This window comes from Notechis scutatus, chromosome 4, assembly GCF_049901735.1.
Source record: "Notechis scutatus isolate UNSWTSFEM ecotype Mainland chromosome 4, rNotScu1.2, whole genome shotgun sequence".
Lineage (NCBI taxonomy): Eukaryota > Metazoa > Chordata > Lepidosauria > Squamata > Elapidae > Notechis > Notechis scutatus.
Genome location: NC_142012.1, coordinates 152273182 through 152296271, shown reverse-complemented (window position 1 = coordinate 152296271; position 23090 = coordinate 152273182). Strand labels below are relative to the sequence as shown.

General features: G+C 40.9%; 1 protein-coding gene across 7 annotated transcripts in view; it reads left to right on the top strand.

Moving 5' to 3' along the window:
* Nucleotides 1-23090, top strand: part of TNIK (TRAF2 and NCK interacting kinase) — a 341628-nt gene that overhangs the window by 304857 nt on the left and 13681 nt on the right. For 5 of the 7 annotated variants that reach the window (XM_087965315.1, XM_087965313.1, XM_087965314.1 and 2 more), the window contains 5 exons: nucleotides 1325-1509; nucleotides 6354-6483; nucleotides 13909-14073; nucleotides 19453-19567; nucleotides 21259-21429. In XM_087965315.1, coding sequence (XP_087821441.1) covers nucleotides 1325-1509; nucleotides 6354-6483; nucleotides 13909-14073; nucleotides 19453-19567; nucleotides 21259-21429 — 766 coding nt within the window. The remainder of the gene's footprint in view (nucleotides 1-1324; nucleotides 1510-6353; nucleotides 6484-13908; nucleotides 14074-19452; nucleotides 19568-21258; nucleotides 21430-23090) is intronic. The other 2 variants (XM_087965318.1, XM_087965316.1) reach the window with 1 other exon arrangement.

The following is a 23090-nucleotide window of genomic DNA, read 5'->3' as shown; positions in this document are numbered from 1 at the left end:
TAATTCTCAGTTTCTCCTATCAGGTTGCAAAGGACTGTTTATTTTTATTTTTAAGAGACATTCCAAGACATTTTACACAAAAAATAATTATATGATGCAGGAAAAAGCAAATATAGCTAGAGGAACAAACAAACCAACAGTATAGAAACTTGAATTTTTTTCAGTTTCTTTTTCCATAATCTTTTATATCTGAGCAAATTTGCTAATAGGTTCCTTAGTCTTAATATTGTAAGAGAGTTGATTGCAATTGTTTTGATCATCTTGTGCTTCCTTAATGCATTATCTTCTAACTCATTTAATTAAAGTTATTGTGCATTTTATTCTTTACCCTACTGCTTTCCTTTGTGTGGTCATGAAAGCATGTAAGATTACAATGAATATCTCTTTACAGTTCTTACAACTTTTTGCCTCGAACAACACTATTAAGATATAAATGGGGAACCTTAAATGTTGTGTTAAATGAAAATTTCTTTGTGTCTGGTAATTTAGGTTCTAGCATTATGATTCATGGGCAGTTTTGCATATGTATACATGCACTTCACTTGCACTCACATGCACATATTGTAAAATGCACCCTGCCTATATCTTTTGTACATCATTATGCATGATTCAAACGATTATGTGAGCTTTACATATATTGCACATTATTAGTGACAATCATAGATAAGGAATCCATTTGATACATTGCACTGAATTTCTAGAGAAATGGATATAAAGAGGTCCACATGGAAAACGTAATAGCCAAAGTTAGTTCAGTTAGCATGATCTAAAGTCTGTGGTATTTGGTCATGGTTGACCTCATGCTCTTCCATTCCACTTAAATGTGTTTTAAGTGGAAGACATGCAGATTTTGGATCATCCAAATTGTACGTTTGGAATCAATAACCTTCTGAGATGGCATTGTTCCCAGTTTACTATGATGGCGACTGCATTCTTGTAACTGCTATAGCTATCAATAGATTTAGGTATGCTAAATCTATCATAATGAGCTTGCGTGTGTCATGACATTGTCATGCAGATGATACAAATTTATTTGTGTCAATTGCATGACATAATGTTCAAGATGTCATTTCCCCCTCCCCTAGTCTTGTACATGTTCATAGAAGGCTATAAACACATGTTTATGTGTAACCCATATGTTAGCAGTTTGCTGTTTGGTTTTCAGTGAGTATAAAGCCAGGGTTTAGTACAACAAACTCTATACATTCCATAATGTTGCCTTCTATATCAGCTGGCTATCGCGTTTCCTAATCCTCATTCCACCCCTTCAGTAGTTCAGGTGAAAATTCACGTCATTTTTCTGCATTTTCCCCTTCTCGTACAGGATCTGACTGCTTTAGCAAAAGAACTGCGGGAGCTGCGGATTGAGGAAACCAACCGGCCTTTAAAGAAAGTTACCGATTATTCCTCTTCCAGTGAGGAGTCCGAAAGCAGTGAAGAGGAGGAAGAGGACGGAGAAAGTGAAACCCAAGACGGCACTGTGCCTGTCAGCGACATCCCACGGCTTATGTAAGACATTCTCTCTTGGTGAAGATAAATCCACAAATGCGCCTCATTTGGAATTGTTGGTTGGAATAATGTTCCATAGACTAGCGGCCCCCAACTTTTTTGGGCACCAGGGACTGGTTCCGTGGAGAGAGGTTTTCCCACAGACTAGAGAAGGTGTGGTTTTGCATGCTGCCTGCATCCCGCGGATGGGGCTTTGCTTGTTTGCATGGCCCAGTTTCTGGTCTGGTGCCAGTCCACAGACCAGGGTTGGGGGCCTCTGCTGTAGACAATGGCTGAAAAAAACATCTCCATAATGTATACAAAAGATTTCCCACCAGATTGGGACAGGAGCTTAGTCTCCTGTTCTCTCTTTCTCCCCAAAGAGAAGTGAACAAATGCACAACAGTAGTGGTGAAGGGACCCAGCAACTAAATATATACACTTTCATTACATTGTTTGGTAAGGAATCAGACGATGGCAGTAAGACATAGGTGAGCAAAATGGGGCCCTATAGAGCTACATCTAACCCCAAGCCTCCTTTTTTTGTGGTTTCTGGAACCACTTCTGAGGTTGGTTACTTAAAATAGAGGGGCTGGTTTTCTGTCATTTTGAAGTAAGTGATGTAAGAAAATACTTCTGTAAACAATAGTCTTCTCTGAATCAATCAATATTCCAAATTCCTCTCCTTTAAAAAACAAAGGGAATGCCTATAGATATATCCAATTTTTTGTTTACTTTATAACATTCCTCCACCCAATTTACTACCGGTTCTGTGGGTGTGGCTTGGTGGGCATGGCGTGGCTTGGTGGGCATGGCTAGTTGGGCATGGCAGGGGAAGGATATCATAAAATTTCCATTCCCACCCCACTCTAGGGGAAGGATACTGTAAAATCCCCATTCCCTCTGCACTCCTGGGGGAATGTTACTGCAAAATCCCATTCCCTCCCCACCCTACTAACCTGCTTTCCAGCTCCGTTCTCCTGTGCAGGGCAACAAAAGAAGACCCAGCCAATCAACTGGGACTCGGGAGGCAGAGAATAGATGGGGGCAGGGTCAGTCAGAGGTGGTATTTGCTGGTTCTCCGAACTACTCAAAATTTCTGCTACCAGTTCTCCAGAACTGGTCAGAACCTGCTGAATACCACCTCTGCTCCATCCCCTATTTCAGCCCTCCTGCTTCCAAAATGCTTTAAGCCACCAAAGTTATTCCTCCTTCTAATGCAGACCTAGACATTTGATGCATCACGGGCTATGTCTGGTCCTTTGGCTGTCCCTGTCTGGCATGCAGTGGTGGGGTGGTGGCGGCAGGATTGTAGTGGTGGTAGTGGCAATGGTAGCGGAACTTAACAGTCCCAGTTTCTCACATGGCCACTTGGGAAAGTGAATTGCCCACTCCTCCAATGATATGAGGTTCATTGAGCAAGTTAACTGAATGAGACTTCTTACTCAGGAAGACCTAGCTGTCCAAGCCCTACATCTCCATCTTGAAGTGGAGTTCCTAATGCAGAATTTATGAAATAGTAAATTTGGGCTCCATAAAGCAACAGTCAATCCTGTCTGTCAGTGGAATGTATTTCTGTAATACAAGGGTGTTAGACGAGTTCTTCAAGGGCCAGATCAGCATTGGTTCTTCTATAGGCCAGCCGGGGGTGGGAGAAATGGGACAAATGCCTCTTACAGAACCCTGCTGGCCAAAACGGGGTGTGGGGGGCAGCACACAGCCCCTTTGTACTCCGTTTTCACTAGCAGAGGCACCGTGGGTTGGTCCTTTGATATTTCCAGGCTGGCCCAATGGGCTAGATTTAAGCACCCTGTGGGATGCATCTGGCCCACGGGCCGTGAGTTTGACACCCCTGCTCTAATGCATTCTTTCTCATTCGCATACTGAAGAATTTAGGAATGGTCTTTTGAAAAATCCCAGATTTTTTTTTTAAAGAACCTTCTCTGAGTTCTTCTGTATTTCTGTGATGACCCCCTGGGGTGTGGCACAAAAGCAACAAGGTCACACAAGTAGGTAAAGTCCCTTTAATACCTCCAACTTTGCCCCCAATGTCCAGTTACCTTCGGCTGGAGAAAAAAACTCTCCCAAGAACAATTTTTAAAGGGAAGAAATTCAGTCCAAACCCAAAGTATATATAAATTATAAATAAAAGCCAACACAAACTATGCTGCAACAATTAATGGGATAGGGCAGGATAAGGAATTGCAGACTTCAAAAGATATCGAAACACACACACACAGTTGGGAGGACACCAGAACCCAGATAAGACTTGACAAACAAAGATAATTCACGCTTTGCTTCCAGCAAGGTACTGTGTGCAAACACCCTTTTTAAATCCTGTTTTCCCCAGCTGCAGCTAATGTAGGGAATCAGGGCCCTTTTCTCCTCCGTAACCCACATAACTCACATTGCTCCCTTCTCCGTTTCTCCCTGCATGCCCTAGGATGAAGAGGGAGTGGCCCTGGGTCTTCCTCTGAATGCCAAGCTGGACTGTACCCTTCCCCAGTTTCTTCCACAGCCACCAGAGCCACAATCCCACTCCCTGTCAGCTGCATGACCTCCCCCTCAGAATCAGATTCCAACAGGGGCATGACAATTTCAAAGATAGAGATTGTTACTTTATTTGGCAGGCTCCACCTTTAATATTTGAACATGTCATTGCCATTTGTATCAACACACACTTCAGTGATTTCTTGAAATTCCGAAGGCTAACCAAATTCAACAGTCCATCCAGTTCATGATCAGAGCATCTTTTAATTTATCTTTCTATAAACGTTAACTAGGTCAATATCTGCCTTCAGGCAGAAACATGCAGCTGTTGCTTATTTTCATTCGTCAACCAAAAACATATGGCTGACGTTTAGGCAATTAGTTTATTTGTATTTTTTTTAATGTGGTGAAAAATATTCTGTATTGCAATTTTATGTTGGAGAGCTGTCAAAAATAAAAACGGCCCGGTTGGGACGTATGATTTGACAATAATGCTAGCTGAGGGAATAACTTTGAAAATAGCCTATGTGTGGCAAGAACTGCCTGTCTGAAATGTAGTCATATAACATTACATTCCTTCTTGCTAATCCCATTCGTCTAGCTTCTGCTGAAGGCAAGAAGAATCTCATAATATGAATTATAATGTTATGATGAGTACTTGAAACTAGTACAAAATTGTGGTGTGTGATGATGTATATGGGTGCTCCATCGCTGGACGTTTTTAAGAAGAAATTGGGCAACCATTTGTCTGAAATGGTAGAGGGTTTCCTCCTTGAGCAGAGGGTTGGACTACAAGACCTCCAAAACCCCACCTGCCAACTGCGAGGTTAGCAAAGATGTTCCAAAACATGTCCGCCAAATGTTGGAAATGCAATCAGACACAAGGCACATATTATCACATGTGGTGGACATGTGCAAAGGCAAAAAAAAATGGACGAAAATGCACACGTGGTTAGAAAAAATGTTAAAGCAACATATTGATCATAAGCCAGAAATGTTTTTGTTAGGCATAGTACCAGAAAAGTATGATAAAGGGAATATATACTTAATATTGCATGTCTTGACAGCAGCAAGAGTTATATTTGCATAGCACTGGAAAAAAATGAGGAAATACCTACAGAAGAGAGTGTAATTTAAAAAAAAAATCAAGCTTGTGCAGAAATGGATAGGTTGACATTAAAGATAAAGGATAAAGAAGATACAGAATATTTTCTAACATGGAACTTGTTTTATCCATGGCTTGACAATAGAGGTAGAGATTAGAAAATAGATAAATATTATTATGCGTAAGCAAATTGACCCAGACAATATACTGTTCACAAAGCACTTGTGCATGTAAAAGAAAAGTGTATAAATAAATGAAAAAAAGAAAAAAGAAAGACCTCCAAGGTCCATTCCAATTCTGTTATTCTGGTACTGTAATCAAAGCTCTTTTATATATGAGCACGATAGCTATGTATGAATGGAAGGTACAGCTTTGATTATGATGCAGTGACCAACCACCAGATCAACTCCCTGCTTCCCTGTTCCTGGGTACCCAGCAGTGGTGCTATTCTACCGGTTCGGCCTGGTGCTAGTGTACCGATAGCGCCAAGGATCGGCTGAGACCGAACTGGTTCTCTTGGATGAGCTGATGTTGGGCCCGCCTGCCCACCCACCCGGGTTCCCATACTGACCTTTATTCCCTACTTTTGAAGCGCAGCTGCTTTGCGCGGTACAGCAGATTGCTGCGCGTCAGCTGTTGAAGCTACAGGGATTACAGGAGGTGAGTAGAAAAGCCTCTGCGCATGCACAAAGTGCATGTTTGGTGCGCGCATGTGCAAAGTGTCTGCGTGCGCACAAAGCGTGCCCATCAAGCCACACCCACCGAACCGGGGGTAAACCTCTTTGAAACCCACCACTGGTACCCAGTGTATGCCTTAAGGCCTTTTCAGCATCAGCTTGGGGGGAACATGATAACATTGGATACATGTTTCCCATTTAAAGAGACACCATCCAGTTCTCCTGTCTTTCTCCTTGAAGTTAGTTCAGAAAATACATTCCATGGAGCAGCCAGAGTTATCCGTATATGACAGGAAGCAGCACAGGACAAACTGAAAATGTAATGTCAAGCTTTCAACAACAACAACAACACAAGTTTGGGATCAGAACTGTGAAATTGCTTTTTCAGGCAATAGATACCAAGAATGAGAGAGACCGGCATTTTGGGAACATGAGATAGAATCCTTTAGCTTCTGATCCTGGTTTTTCTATATCTTGGCAATTACAAATCTTTTAAGGTTAATTTTTTTTTCCTATAGTCGTCATGAATTTATCACGAGAAACCAACTACTTCTTTCTCTTTTCTTTTTGTTTTGAAAACTCCTCTTTTTCAGACCAACGGGAATGCCAGCCAACAATGAGTCCTACAATCTAGGAATGGTATCGAGCCATGGTGGTCTGGAGCCTCCCCACCCTGACAAATTTAGCAGTATTTCAAGAGAAGGGACTTTAATGATAAGGGAGGTAAGTGGGTGGCAACCATTTCTTCTCAGCAGTGCCTTTGAGAGATAATGTCTTCGTAGGCTATGAATAATAATTACACTGTGTACTCTGAGCACAGAGTGATTGATTAAACTGTACTGGTTTGCAGCTGATTAGTATAATTATAAAATCTAAACAAAAGATGTGTCTTAACTATAAACAGCACCAAACACTGTAGGACATAGCAAGGTTGTTTTCAGATCTTCATCTTCTTTCAAACTGATTTTAAAGCAAGCAATTTGCACACAATTGAGAGTGTGAAAGTGAAAAAGAAACTTGGTTCACATACTACAGGTAGTCCTCGACTTACAGCAGGTTCATTTAATGACCATTCAAAGTTGCAACAACACTGAAAAACAAATAACTTATGACCATTTTTCACAGTTGCAACTTTTGTAGCATCCCCATGGTCATGTGGTCAAAATTCAGATGCTTGGCACCCGGTTCATACTTACGACCTTTGCTGTGTCCCAAAGAAAATGTGGTCACCTTTTGCGACCTTTTGAGAAGCAAAATCAATGGGGAAGCCAGATTCACTTAACAGCTGAGTTACTAACTTATCCACTGCAGTGATTCACTTAACAACCATAGCAAGAAAGGTCGTAAAATGGGGCAAAACTCACTTAACAAATGTCTCTCTTAACAATAGAAATGTTGGCCTCAGTTGTGGTTGTAAGTCGTGGATTGCCTGTATATGGAAGAGATTCTCAGTTGCTAATTTAGATTAATTATAATTCTTAGCACACCAATTATTTTTCCTTGGTGAGAAGAAAAGGAAGGCCCCCTGTAAAAGTCAGTGGTGAAAAGTACACTTGTGTTGCTTTTTTGTAAACATAACGGGGACAAGGCAATTGCACAAATATAACAAAAGGAAGGCTTTAGTAAAAGTTATTGAGGCAAAGCTACACCTCTTTGTGGGGTACCATAATTAATATCCTGCCATTGATAGATAAACTTTTCCTAATATCTGGCAGATCCTGATGATAAGGAACTGCACTAAACATCGCCCCAAAAGGTGCATTTCCAAAAGGCAACTGGATTTTCTTGTTGTTGTTGTTTTTGAATTATTTTTTTGTTCCCACCAAGTAGCTGCTTCAGTTCTTCTTCAGTTCTAGAACTGAAGCAGTTTCTTGGAGGAGAAAGGAAACATTTTCAAGCACCTTTGGGACAACCATGAGCTGGGTTGATTGAGAACCTCCATAGACATTTACGCCAAACGTCATTTGCTTAGGCTGCTTCCTGCTTAGGCTGCTTCCTTCTCCTCCCAGACAAATAATACTCCTTTCCTCTCCTTGTATGAAAAGAGTAGGTTTGCTTGATGATATTGTCGGGACAAAAGGTCAGATTGTAGGAGGCAAGTGAAGGCGGGATAATTTAGCTAAGGGCATGAGCCCAGCCCATATTCTGTCTTGTTTTGTCCCACGGGGATACCCATTGATTCAGATCCACTCTCTTTAATCCCCCTTCTGTCTTTCATTCATGAGTTAGTGCCATTCCTTCCCTCTCTTCCTTCAAAACATTATCTATACATCATGAAAACAATCTTGGGGAAAAGAAAGGTCATCTATCTTTTTTTTTCTTCTTAAACCTGAACAAGTGGAAATAGATGATTCATGGTCAGAACTCCTATCTTAAGAAAAAAGGACAGCACCCAAGCAATAAAGGGGAGATCAGTGTATCAATCACAAGTATACCTGACACCTTACATGAAGATCTCCAGCACTGTCCAGCAATCATCTGTGATATTAAATGACCCACTTCCCTTTGTGAAGAAACAGTAGTGTTGCTTATTGTTGAAGCCAGCTATAGTTTTTAGAAGCAAGGATGGGGTTCACAGCTAATTTTAATTCTGGTACAGTGACAGCATTGTTCTAGCCATATTCTGTTGTCTTAGAAGAACCATATGAAGAACCGTTACAGGAACTAAGCATGGCGAGTCTAGTGAAGAGAAAGTCCAGGGGAGACATGATAGCAGTCTTCCAATATTTGAGGGGCTGCCAGAGAGAGAAAGGGGTCAATCTATTTTCCAAGGCACCCAAAGGCCAGACAAGGAATAATGGATGGAAATTGATTCAACCTAGAAGTAAGGAGACCATGAGAACAATCAACCAATAGAACAGCTTGCCTTCACAAGTCGTGGGAGCTTAAGCACTGGAGGCTTTCAAGAAGAGATTAGACAGCCATTTGTCAGAAATGGTGTAGGGTCTCCTGCTTGGGCAGGGAATTGGACTAGATGATGTACAAGGTCCCTTCCAACTCTGTTAATCTGTTAAATCTGTCTTTTCATTGTGGTGGCAGGAGCTAGAATGATGGAATGGAATGGAATGGAATGGAACGGAATGGAACGGAATAGAACGGAATAGAACGGAATAGAACAGAACAGAACAGAACAGAACAGAACAGAACAGAACAGAACAGAACAGAATAGAATAGAATAGAATAGAATAGAATAGAATAGAATAGACAGAGTTGGACGGGACCTTGGAGTCTTCTAGTCCAATCCCCTGCTTAGGCAGGAAACCCTACACCACTTCAGACAAATGGTTATCTAATCTCTTCTTCTGATCTGAGGGTATTTCTTTGTACAGAGTACATGTCCATGTAATTGTCAAGCTAATCGCTGGCACTTTCTCTACTTCTGAAAGCCCTCAAAGTGGTAATAGCAGGCACATCCTCCAGGGCTCATAGGTTACTTTTAAACATCTGTTTTCACCTTGTGACCTGAAAATTCACAGGTAGACATGGAAGAGAGCATCTATAATGGGAAGGAGAAAATATAGCTGGCAAAATTGTCACCTAAATAGTAGTTTAGGCATCTTAGATAGATTTTCAATCTAGGTTTTGTGACTTTGCAGTAAGTATCTTCTAAGTCTTAAACAGTCCTTGCCCGATGCAGTTTAGTAATAGAATTTGACTGTAATAGAACTATATGTAAGTTCTGGTATTTTCTTCCTCTGGATTTCGTTGGCAGCACCTCGTGTTTTAAGATCTGCTGATAAAAGACCTGCTGTAAAACACTCTATGAAAGTCTTCTACTTTACACATCCTTTTTCCTCTTTAAAATATGATTCTTGTGCAAACTAGACATAAGATACTGACATAATTCAGATGATAGCGGAGGTCTCCCAACTTGTTGACATAAAATGTGAGCTTACCAAAATAGTACAATAGAAAGGGTAATATAGTAAGCTGGCTTCTTTTCTTCCTCCTTCCTTCCTTCCTTCCTTCCTTCCTTCCTTCCTTCCTTCCTTCCTTCCTTCCTTCCTTCCTTTTTCTTTTATTCATTCTGTCTTTATTTACTTATTTATTTTCTTTCATTCATTTTCTTCCTTCCTTCCTTCCTTCCTTCCTTCCTTTCTTTCTTTCTTTCTTTCTTTCTTTCTTTCTTTCTTTCTTTCTTTCTTTCTTTCTTTCTTTCTTTCTCTTCTCTCTCTCTCTCTCTCTCTCTCTCTCTCTCTCTCTCTCTCTCTCTCTCTCTCTCTCTCTCTTTGCATTTGGCAAAAATTTTGTGCAAAATTGCATTTGTGTTTTCTCTGTGTAGTCCTCTTTTTTGCAAAAGTGTCTGAAAGAACCATCCTGTGATGACTGCCTGGGATTTCTATTTCTCCTTCCCCCCTTCTTTCTTTGTCCTCCCCTAAATAAATCATTGCTCTCTGATTAAATTGAGAGTTTTAAGAATTGTGGCAGATGCCGTTTATGCAGCCTGGGGTAATCTCTTTCAGGTACATTACCCTGCTCTAGAGTCTTCCCTTAATAAGTGGCACATTAGGCACAAACAGCAGGTTGCTGCAGCTGTAACACACTGCTGACAATTTCTGCCAGACTTGTAATTCAGCTAAAATAGCATCAACTAGCTTTCTTTTTCATTTTTTCCCCTTTTTCATTGCCAACAGAGGCTAGCAGAAAGAATAGAGTTTTTTTTTTTTTTTGCTAGATTAGATTGCATTTATTGAACCATAGATGGAAGTGGGGGAAAGGAAGGGATGCTGCAATGGAAGCACCTAAACTTCATTGAAACTAGTATGCAACTAAGCTTGTGTGCTCTGTGGGACCAAAAGAAACTTACTAATCTGTGCAGGTGAAACACAAAACTACTTGTGCACCTCGACTTAGAGTAGCCTGCCTACTCAGGGGTTGCCACAAAGAAGAGGGAGTCAAGCTATTCTCCAAAACACCTGAAGGTAGGACAAGAAGCAATGGGTGGAAATTAATCAAGGAGAGAAGCAACCTAGAACTAAGGAGAAATTTCCTGATAGAACAATTAATCAGTGGAACAACTTTTCTCCAGAAGTCATGAATGCTTCAACACTCACTAAGAAGAGATTGGATAACCATTTGTCTGAAGTACCTTCCAACTCTGTTATTCTATTTTAGCCACTGTGAAAAAGAATAGCTTGGAAAAATGGCCAGTGGTTTTGATAAATTCCAGACTACATAGCCCAGAAGGCTTGAGTTACCAACACCTTATGTTGTTGGTGGCTCTGTGAAAAACCGGTGACTTGTTTTGTTTGATTTTCAAGCTAATATTAGTGCAGAGATACACAATGTAACGTTCCGGAGCTGGACACAACTTCTTGATTTATGCACAAACAAACAGCAAGGCTTTCCAAAAGTGCTGCCAACTGGAATGAAGAGGACTGAAAGGAGAAGTTATTAAATCCATGGGAAGCAATCCCAGCTAAAGTAGGTCAGGTGTGCATTTAAATAGGAACAGATTTGACGAGGTTGAAACACAGTGAAAACAAAATTTCCTTTTTTGTCCAGGCCCACCTTTTTTTTTTTTAAACATGGCCCTGACTGACTGGATACAAGGAGGCCAAGACTATTACAAGCCAAAAGCATGTGGTTAAAATAAAATGCCATTTTGCCATTTTTTTAAATTATTTTATAATTACCATGCCATTTCAAAGCTAGTAGGCAAAATACCAGACAACTGCCCCATGCCAGGATATAAATCCCGATTTCTGCTTTGGATGCAGTGATCCTGCCAGAATAGAACATATTTTCTCAAACAACCTATCAGCTACCCTTGTCCCACACAATATTTTTTCTCTTTGCATGCCAATCTTGGTAGCTGCATCAAAATTAATTCATACCATTTCTCTGTTACACCCAAACAGCAAATGATGGTTTTATTAATAAACTTAAAAGCCTGGTTTCATATAGTGCATCAGAGACCCAAGGCTGATCCTTGGTTTCTCAGTTAAGACATAGTCTAACAGGTTCTAGATACCAGCAAAGATCTCTAGATGTCAGGAGAGGAGAGAGGAACCAAGACCAGTTCTATACAGTTCATTTAATAGGCAGTGAGTGGGATTCATGCAAACTCTCCTTCTGAAACGTATTAAGCTGGGATATTTATTTCCAAACCAATTCACTGAGAACATGTAAGAAAGGATATTATCATTCATTTACTCAAGTGGATCCTGCTGGCATGGTAAAAACTGTACATCAAAAGGGACATAAAATTCCAGGCAACTTCCCGGCCCAGATCTGGATGAGTATCGTACTAACTTAGAGCTCCCCATTGGCTTCTAAACTAGAAGGAACCAAAGATAAGTTATCAGACAGCAGAGGTTAGCTTAGTCCTTTTCTTGACTTAATATTTTTTCATAACTGGATTTATGCCACACACCAAGCCAGGAGCGGGATCTGTGTGGGATCCCTATTTTGGGGGCTCCAAAGACTGCATTAGTATCATTGCCAGACTGTACAAGGGAAACATTTTGGCCCATTTTTAGGGAGGAAATATGGAGATTTTGAGACCAACCCCCCCATCCCTTCCCCTTATCCATCCCTGGAAGTGATTGAATCCTTGATAGATGATCCCCAAGTTGACATGCAGAAGGGGAGAAATTTGGTGAGAATAGAGAAGTTCATTTACTTCTAAAGTCCCTTTGAAGTAGCTTTTCCAGTTGGGTCCCTTTCTAAGATTGCCTTAAATTTTCATACAGGTAGTCCTCAACGTACGGCTACAATTGAACCCCAAATTTCTGTTGTTAAATGAGAAATTTGTTAAGTGAGTTTTGCCCCATTTTACCATCTTTCTTGCCACAGTTGTGAATCACTGCAGTCATTAAATTAGTAACGTGGTTGTTAAGCAAATCTGGTTTTCCCATTGATTTTGCTTGTCAGGAAAGTCACAAAAAGGTGATCACATGATCCCAGGACACTGTGATCATCATAAATATGAGTCAATTGCCAAGTGCCTGAATTTTGATCAAGTGACCATGGGGATGCTGAAACGGTTGTAAATGTGAAAAATGGTCATAAATCATTTCTTTCGGTGCTGCTGTAATTTTGTATGGTCACTAAATGAACTGTTGTAAAATCAAGGATTACCTGTCCTAATCTGGTCATCATAGGCCAGGTAGGCTGAGGTAATATAGAATTGAAGACTAATTCCTCTGGAGGACAGCTAGCTGGAGAAAGTTTCTGTAAGGGAAATGTTAATATTACAAGTCTGAGAACGCAGCAGATATTGGATATTACTATATTTCCCATGAGATAGTTGCTCTGTGCTGTTAAGCATTGTCAAAATTGAATCTTGCCACACAAAGATGAAGAATGTGACAAAATAATTGTGTCAAGCACATTTTCATATGCCTTCTTATAAAGTCAACACATTCTGTTAATTCTGTTAATGTAAGATGCTATATAGAAGATGGCAAGCACATTATGATGAAACTACATTCAGATCCACATTTTTCCCATTTTTCCCACCAGTTTATTTCTAAACTTATCTCTGGCCCAGTAAAGAAGCCCAGTGAATTTGCAGTGAGGGCAAGTATCACACTAGGCAACACTTGCAATAACCGTGTTATGGGGACACAGCTCTAGTGGTGCAAGAATCCTGAGATCCTGATAGGACACTTAATCAGGCTGTTCTGTTTGTGCCAGTCATTTGAAAGCTCTATATCCTACAGTCAGCACCTCTACTCTGGTTGTCAGCTGCCATGCAACCTGTAGGCATTTCCATATTGACAGCTTCCAAACACTTGCTTTAAACATGAAAACCATGTTGACTCCACTGTCCTATAATATTTCTTCTGCATCCTGTCACCTACCTGATAGTTTTTGCCATTGGTATAAATTTCTAGCATTTCTAGATTCACGGTCTTTTTTAAATAAAAGATCATAATCATCTTTCTTCTGCTGTAGAAGCATGCTGTCCCACCAACTCGCTGGCCTGTGAATTCATTTTTGTGTTGCATGCCCTCCTAATGTCACCTCTGCTGATAGTTGCCTCTTGCTGCATGTTGTACGTCAAGAAACCAGGGGTCTTGTTTTCGTGCTTGCTTAAGAATGTGGGTTGATATGGCAAGCTTGGGTTGTGTTTTTTTGTTTGTTTGTTTCCTTCTGCAATTCCTCCTCCTCTTCTTTTCCATATAACTTGTGTCTCTGCAGACTTCTGGTGACCACAAGCGCTCAGGCCACCCAGCCAGCAATGGCTTTGCTGGCCATGTCAACCTTCCCGATCTAGTGCAACAAAGCCACTCACCTGCGGGCACGCCGACTGAGGGCTTGGGGCGAGTCTCCACCCATGGGCAAGAGATGGAGCCAGTGGCTGAAGTAGGTAGCAGAGGCCCTTTGGGTTTTAGACACTTGTCTCTTTCCCTTTGTTTCGCTTTGTAGCATTCTGTTTTATAGAGGCACTCTTGAGTGCGGCAGCTTTCCTGTTCTTTTCTTAATTGCATTCTGTATTAAGATGACAAGCAGAATCTCTGCAGTACTTTTTCTCCTGTTACAAAAGAATGAGAAAGAAGCTAGAATACTCCCAAGATACAAACATTCCCACGTGTTGGTAGCTATAAAACCCCCAAATGGAACAGGAAGTATATTACAGAAAAGGAAATCGTTACTACTTTTGCTCAAACGTTCTCATTACTAATGGTGCTGTTGTGGCACTAAGCATCATTTTGGAAAAATTCCAAATCTTCCAAGATCCTCAACAATCTTGTTAGAAATACTGGTGTGCAGTGCCATATAGGTACACAAGAAATAACTGCAGTTCTTGCAATATTTAGAGCCATTACCATTGTGAAGCAGAGTTTTCAGAAAAGGGACTAGAGCTTCATTGACCAGTCCCACTCTGTTCCCAGAACCACACATTTCATTTTATTTTTATTGATTTGTTTATAAATAAGATTTGTATAGCTTCCCCATCTTATGTAACATAATCCTGGGTGGCTTACGAAAAAAGTAAAATGATATGAAGCATAAAAGCCTCCCAGAACACAGCCCACTACCTGGTCTTGAGCTGTTCCCAACCAAGACGTGAAAGTGGCAGGCAAGTATACGGATGTATGCACATCCCAACTTGTACAAGCGGCAGGCAAGCATATGTGTGTGCACTCCATTTGCACGGAACCATCTCTTCTCACACACACACACAGCCCAGTCCGCAGATCCGGAAAGGTTGGGGAACTCTGTCCTAGAACATTCCAGCACAACATAATCCCAAATGAACTGTAGAGCTTCCATGGGCTCCAAACTCACCACCCCAAAGCTTGTGGGAAAAACCTTTTGGAAGGCCAGGAGGAGAGTAACCTGACAGATCTCATGGGAAAGCGTGTTCCAAATTGTAGGGCACTTACTAAGAAGGCAAATTGTCTAGGTATCACCAACAGGTAACATTTGAGGGAAGGGACTTGGAGTATGCCCATTGTACAAGACCTAGTGAAATGGGAAGATGCCCCAGGGAGAAGTGGCCCACAAGTAACCTAGCCCTTTGCCATCTAGGGTTTAAAGTGAATGGGAAGCTAGTGTAGTTTACAAAGCAATGGTAGAACATGGGCAGACCATGGGGTGCTCAAAATTACATGTGTCTTCTGAACAAGCAGTAATTTCTAGATGGTCACCAAGGGCAGCCCGTGTAAAGTATGTGGCAGTAACCAAACTAGGATGCGACCGGGGAATGAGTTTCCCAACAAAATGCAACCAAATGCAGAGAAATTCCATACTTTTGTGTAGTTTATACAATTGTGGCACTGCCATTAAGGCGTGACAGGACCAAATTTTGAAACCACCTACAGTTAACCATTAATAATATCTAGGGGTTGTGATGAAATATTTTGTGAAATGCTCCTTCTAAAATCTTTTTGCTTAATCCATTTCTTACTCTACTTCTTTTTCCTGGAAATTTAGATGGCATCCTCCAAATTAATCAAAGATTCAAATCCTTTATGTATTTTAACAGACTTTTCCATGATTTGGGTTATACCTCAGAGCTAGTACACTGGGTAGTTGAGTTATCCAGTATAATCTCTCTGATGACAGGTAGACCTCGACCTTCAATCCCATTTGGAATAGAGTCTCCCTTGCTAAACAAGGCAGTTGTGATGTAAATTGCACCCTATTATACGATCTTTTTTGCCATGGTTGTTAAGCGAATCATGTGGTCATTAAGCAAGTTTGGCTTTTCCCATTGACTGCTTGTCAGAAGCCAACAAATCACGTGACTCTGGAACATTGTAACTGTCATAAATACTTGCCAAGTACCCAAATTTCGATCACACAACTCTGGGTTTGCTGTGATAAATCATAGCAATAGCACTTAGACTTATATACCGCTTCAGAGTGCTTTACAGCCCTTTCTAAAGCATTTTACAGAGCATATTTGCCCCCAACAATCTGGGTCCTCATTTTACCAACCTCAGAAGGATGGAAGGCTGGGTCAACCTTGAGTCTGGTGAGATTCAAACTGTCAAATTGAAGGTAGCCAGCAGTCATCAGAAGTAGCCTGCAGTACTGCATTCTAGCCACTGCGCCACCATATCTCAATCCGCTCACCACAGATCGTAAGTAATTTTTTCCAGTGCCGTTGTAAATTAAAACTGTTGATAAATTAATAGTTGTAAGCCAAGGACTACCTGTACGGCTTTTATCCTGGATTGTAGACATGGTGCCAGATGCCAGTGGTTTTTGAAATAAATTGTAGGAAAAGGAATCCAACAGCTCTGGTGAAAATTATTCCCCTCCCTCCCACCCCTTGCTGCTTCCTATTATTATGATTCCTAATAGAGGTCATAAATATAGCAGGCCCTGGATAAACAGCATACGGGCGTGGGGGGTGGGAATCAAGAGCTTAGCCCTTGCACAGGCTTTGCAGCTATTGAAAGGAACATATCAGTGAGATTGTAAGGAGGCTGCAAAAGGAATAGAAGGGAAAATAAGCAAACAGCCAAGAGCCAGCCAGGGAGTCCATTTATAGCTAATCTCATAAATGACAGTTTAGTTCAGATGCCAAAAAAGAAACTTGGGAAGAAGGGATTTCAGATCATTCAAAGAGACTCCACCTTAGTGACTTCACTTATGTCGATGTGGTTTGGAAATTTCTTTGGCAGTTTTCCCAAGACTGTCATTAAAGATACTTTACCGAATTCTGTGCAGTTCTTGCTTCCTTGATCTTACCCAGCTTCCGGGACTTGATATTTTCCTCCACGAGGAAATCTTATCTTTGATTTTGGAGGCAAGTAGGCCAGGTTGAACTCTGCCTTCCATCCTTCCCAGGTGGGTAAAATGAGGACCCTGATCATTGGGGGCAGTATGCTGACTCTGTAAACCACTTAGAGAGGGCTGTAAAACACTGTGAAGCAGTATAGAAGTCTAAGTGCTATTACTATTTCCAAAACAAAACAAAACATCCAGACACTATGAATTCATTTTCTTTGATTTCCTGTTTATGGACACACACACAAATCCCTCCCCCCCAAAAAAAACCCCAAACAAATCCAGGAATTCCTCAGTTTCCACCATGATTGGGACTGGAAAATTTGTCATTAAGTGGCATGGTTATTAAGTGAGGCATCATATGACCACACTCAATTTTACTGCCTTTTTTGCCGCAGTCATTAAATATTACATTGCGACCTTCTGTGCTGGCTTCCCTATTGATGTGGCTTGATCATAAGTCTTTTTTTTTTTCAGCGACATTGTAGCTTCAAACCATCGTTAAATGAATGGTTGTATATCAAGGACAATCTATCCCCCTTCTTTTTAAGTAGCCTCCAGTTCTTACATTTGTTTTAGGCCACAACGTTGGAAAACAAATTAAACATGGCAGAATCCCAGTCTTCATGGGAGTCACTAAGGAGGGTGCACTTGTTTTCTGGGTCTTGGGGAAGGAAAAGAATAAGGGGATGTATTAATTAGGGAAAAGGAAAAAAAATGTTAATGGGCACTGATACAGAAAGGGGGCAGAATGCCGTCCCACTCGTTTTCGAGAAAATTTGCAGCTGCCAATCTGTATAACTAAAGATTGCACTTTTATCACTATGGTGCAATTTGACAGTATGTCCCAAAGGGGGTTCTTCAGGAGGCAACTGGGCTTTCTGGTTTTTTCATTTGAAGACGTTTCGCTTTTTATCCAAGAAGCTTCTTCAGCTGTGACAGGATAGTGGGGAATGGAAGGATTTATATTCCCTGCAGACAGCTGGTCATCTGAGGGGCCATTGAAGCACTTGGAAGTTTATCTATGTCCTCAGGATCACCCGAGTTCCTGTGGTCAGCATTTTTTCCTCTGGAAATCCATTCCTACTCCCGCACCATTCAAAGGGTGTTCATCCCAAATTGTATAGATAAAAGTCTGTAGAGATTGTCAGTCATCCAAGTCATGGTGGTCCCAAAGGCGATTTTTCAGGAGGCAACTGAATTTTCTTGTTTTTTTTCTTTTGAAGACATTTCGCTTTTCATCCAAGAAGCTTCTTCAGCTCTGACTGGATGGTGGGGAATGGAATCTCTGCAGACTTTTAGCCATACAATTTGGGATTGACACCCTTTGAATGGTGTGGGAGTATGAACTGATTTCCAGGAAAAAAAAAATGCAGATTACAGGAATCATTAGCGCTACTCAGGTGACCCTGAGGACACAGAAAAACCTCCAAGTGCTTCAACGACCCTCTAAAAGGATGCAAATGACCAGCTGTCTGCAAGGAGTATAAATCTTTCCATTCCCCACCATCTAGTCAGAGCTGAAGAATCTTCTTGGATGAGATGCGAAACGTCTTCAAAACAAAAAACAAGAAAATCCAGTTGCCTCCTGAAAAACAACCTTTGGGGCAACCATGACCTGGATGACTGACAACCTCTATAGAATTTGAAGGTATGTTTCAGAACTTTTCAACCCTCAGGTGTTGATAACTGCTTTTCCATAAAAACGTAGGTATCAACTGAATCGTCAATGCTAGCTGGAGATATATGAGTTATATAAACTATGCTAGCTTAACATAATGCCATCTTGGTGTAATAATTAAAGCATTAGGCTGGAAACCAGGAGATCGTGTGTTCTAGTCCTGCCATAGACATGAAACCAACTGGGTTTGACCTTTGACTAGTTACTCTTTCTCAGCCCTAAAAAGAAAGCAGTAGCAAACCACTTTTGATAAAACCTTGACAAAAAAAACTGCAAGGTCGTGTCCAGGCACAGTTGTCAGGCATCAACACTGACTCAAAGACAGACCCACAATGACCAGTTCCTCGTCTGGTTTTGCAAAATTGTACCTGCCCTGGATTTTGAATGAAGCTCTTCCAGGTTCCACCTACAAGAGTTCACACACACGAGTGTAGCCACCTCGGGTTTTTTTCACCGCCCAATGAAATGCAACTGAATATATCAGATGGTTCTGCTGGAAAGGATGGTTAATTATTTTGCCTCTCCAAAGAGACAGTCACAGTGATGCTTATTTGATAATGAAGCATTGGTGTGGAAAGAAAAATGCTAGCTCTCTCTGCTATATGAGCCACAAAGGGACATTTATGCATGTAATCACCGCTAGATGCTGCAGGAGTGAATTATCTGTACCATTAAAGTAGTCCTTAAATGAAAATACCAACAAGCAAGCCTAGATCTGCTCAGCTGGGCATAGAAGTCATTGTAACACAAGGATACCATGGGTGATTAGGGTGATGATGACAACCTTATGAATCATTTCTGTGTTCTTCCCTTTATAGTACGGCATGGGGAGCAGTACAAAAGCTTCTTTCGCCCCATTTGTGGACACCAGAGTGTATCAGACCTCTCCAACTGATGAAGATGAAGATGATGATGAAGAATCCTCTGCTACAGGTAAACTTATTTTGCATATCGCATGAAATACATGGATGAGTGGTGCGGTGGCCTAGAAGTAGAGCTCTTGCCTCACAATCAGTAGGCTGTGAGTTCAATCCTAGGTAGAGACAGATAGTTCTCTCTCTGGACATGTTGAGATTATATCTCCTGAATATAACTCCACACTGGGGACAGGAAGGGCATCTGGCCAGTAAACACTCAGCTCCATTCAGTTGCCCAGACTCCACCCCGCAAGGGATTATGGGGTCATTAAGAAGACAGCGATCGCATGAAATATATGGATAGCAAAAGGAAGGATATAAGGAAGGAACACATAGTGAAACAGTAACAGAGTCGGAAGGGGCCTTGGAGGTCATCTAGTCCAAACCCCTGCTCTCACAGGAGATCTATACTTATTTCTAATAAATGGCTGTTCAGTACCTTCTTAAAAGCCTCCACTGATGGAGCACTTGTATTCGTGTGCAAAGCTCTGTTTGTGTGAATTGTGCACAAGCTCCATTCATGGGAGTGGAGGTTGTGTGTGGATGTCATTTGCATAAATGGAGCTGTGCGCATGCACCTGTCACTTACCTCCCTGCCCCGAGCCGGGCCACCAAACTGAAAAAGTTTGGGACCACTTACCAACAGGATTGTCATTCTGCCTGTTTTTATCTCACTTGGAATCTCAACCCAAAAAATCATCATCTGGGATCCAGATGAGGCATCTTCTTGGTAGCTGCAACTTCTCTGTGAAATAATATGTCCCTTGGTGTCCATATAGCTCCAATCCTGTTGGGCTTCTATAAAGCCATAACAACTAGTTCTTTCAATAGACCTTGGAGAAGAGTGAAATGATCAGATCCCCAATGGTAATCGATAGGAAATATGCTTGTGTTCTCCTTACCCTCCATGATGTCTGTAGTATATTCTTCAGCTGATTCTGTTTTTGTTTTTTTTGTTATTTTTCATTATTATTTTTATTTGACGACTTAATCTTTTTGTGTAAGCTGCCTAGAGTCACTTCCTGATTGAAGCATCCTATCAATTGTCAGGGAGTTAGGGAAAGAAAGGAAATCTTCAGAGCTTCAGAAAATAATTGCCTTAGCAAATAGACCAAGATGCCCTTTGTCTTTCACCTATTTCAGTCTGGGGCAATGTTGAAACAAATGTTTGACCTGCACCTACCCGTTATTCTTAATGTTCAAGAAAGTTTATGGGACACATTTGGGTTAGGGTTGGTCTTTGGCTTGTAGCATACCAGCTTTCCATTATTTTTAGTTAAAGAGAATTTATTAAAATGTAGATGATTAGAATAACAAGATGCCCAGGTACCATATTGAATGCTATGCAACCCTAGACTCAGTGGTAATATGCTACCGGTTCGGACTGGTTCACCCAATCTGGTAGTAAAAAAAGCCTCCAACGATCAGCTGAGAGTATAAAGAAGAGAAAGTGCAGGATCGGCCTTCCCACCTGCCCCTGCGCTTTTCTCTTCTTTATCCTCTCAATTGATTGGCACTGCAGGCCTCAGCTGGTGTGTGGAAAGCTGCATCCGTGCACCATGCAATCACCAAAATGGTAGTGGAACAAGTAAGATCCCACTGCTGCCTAGACTTTTGTACCATTACAGAATTGTGCAATTAAAATCTGACGAAATCCCTCAGTTACATATTTAACAAAGCTGCTGCTGTGTTTTTCCCCCCTTTTAGCATTATTTACCAGTGAGCTGCTGAGGCAAGAACAGGCCAAGCTTAATGAAGCAAGAAAAATTTCTGTAGTAAATGTGAATCCCACCAACATCCGTCCTCATAGTGACACCCCAGAGATCCGAAAGTACAAGAAACGCTTCAATTCAGAAATCCTCTGTGCTGCTTTATGGGGTATACATTTCATTATTCATGTAAATAGTAGAAATGAACTCTGATATGATTAAAAGAGAAGGAGAAGAAAAAATACTTCTGTTCAGAAGATAATAGAATTTACCCCAGTGTTTTTATTGCAGTTCTGACTGGATATGTGGAAATGAACATGCAAATGTCAAGTCCTTAAGTAGACCATGACCATCTGTGTTCATCAAGTCTAAACAGAGACTGTTTTTATGGTTTTGCTGGTATTGCAGTTGGAATATTTGCAAATCGTATATTTAATATAATTTACGTTAAAGTAGAATTTCCTAAAATTGGCAAGAGCTGCAATAATTATAATTCCTTGAGCTTTGAGTAGGAAATGAAGTTTAATACAGCCGTCTGTTCAAAGTCCTAGCCTCTTTCTGCTTCAATGATTTTATAAATACATGCCCCCATAGAGATTTTAATGTGGAAATAATAGTCACCGGGTTAAGAAGAAAATATTAGAAAGAAAAGAGGATGAGGGGATGTTGGTGCTCTCTGAGCTTAGTGGTTTTCTTGCAGACGTTTCATTACTCAAACTGCACTGATGTTGTTATCTAGTTTGGGTAATGAAATGTCTGCAAGGGGAAAAAAACCCAGCTCAGAGAGCACCATGGACCCATCATTCCAACTCTTAGTTATAAATATTCTCTATCAGAAGAGAAGATGGCAGCTTGAAGTAGTAAAATCAGTATATGAGAGAATGCAATTAGATGTAAGAGGAATCCAAACATTCTCTTCCTGAAGTAGCTGAGTTGTCTTTGGTTAGCAGGTTACATAAAGGTGGTTTCTTACTTAGCCTGCTTTCAAGTTAGCCTGGCTCCCAGTCACTGAAGATCCACATCTAGGGTAACAAATGTGCACATGCTGTAGCAACTTAGTTCAGTCAGCTCTTTTTATCCTCAAAGGGAAGATCTCTGTATGTGTGCATTTTTTTCCTGATGTAGTTTGTATGTAATAGGAGAACCTAAGAACCTCCATCCTACACATGCCGTTCCACACATATATACTTTTACTACACAGGTCATATGACAGTGCTTTTGTTTGACTTCTTTTGCTTATAATTTTGCTTACTTCTCAACTGCATAATGGGGGTAGCATCCTATACATTTCATCCTCCATGATTTTTATGGGAAAGTCAGAAATCACTTCTTTCAATAACATCATTAGAACTCAAATCCTTTGTGCTTTTCAAATAAAACTCAGGTCCATTCAGGAAGTGTATCTAGAAGATGAAAATATTAGATTTCAAGTGTAGAAAAATCCATGAATGGTGAATATTAAGGTAATTACTAGAGTGGCTAAGACTGTGGCCCTATATCTTGATTATTTAGCCATTGAACAATGGTGTCAATGGTATCAAAACTGAGTTAAAGGCGCACATACAATCAATGAATCTCTTAGGAAGGATTCCTAACTCGGGGAAGAAAGCTGCATGTCTTGTCCTTCAGATATTCTTATATGACTTTCTCTCATTCTTGATCATAGGCCAAATTGACTGAAGTCAAGGAGGACTGGAGGACCAAAGCTTTCCTAATTTCTCTCCCTAAACCAAGGGTCTTCAAACTTGGCAAGTTTAAGACTTGTGGACTTCAACTCCCAGAATTTGTGAGCTAACATGACTGGAGGAGGAATTCTGGGAGTTGAAGTCC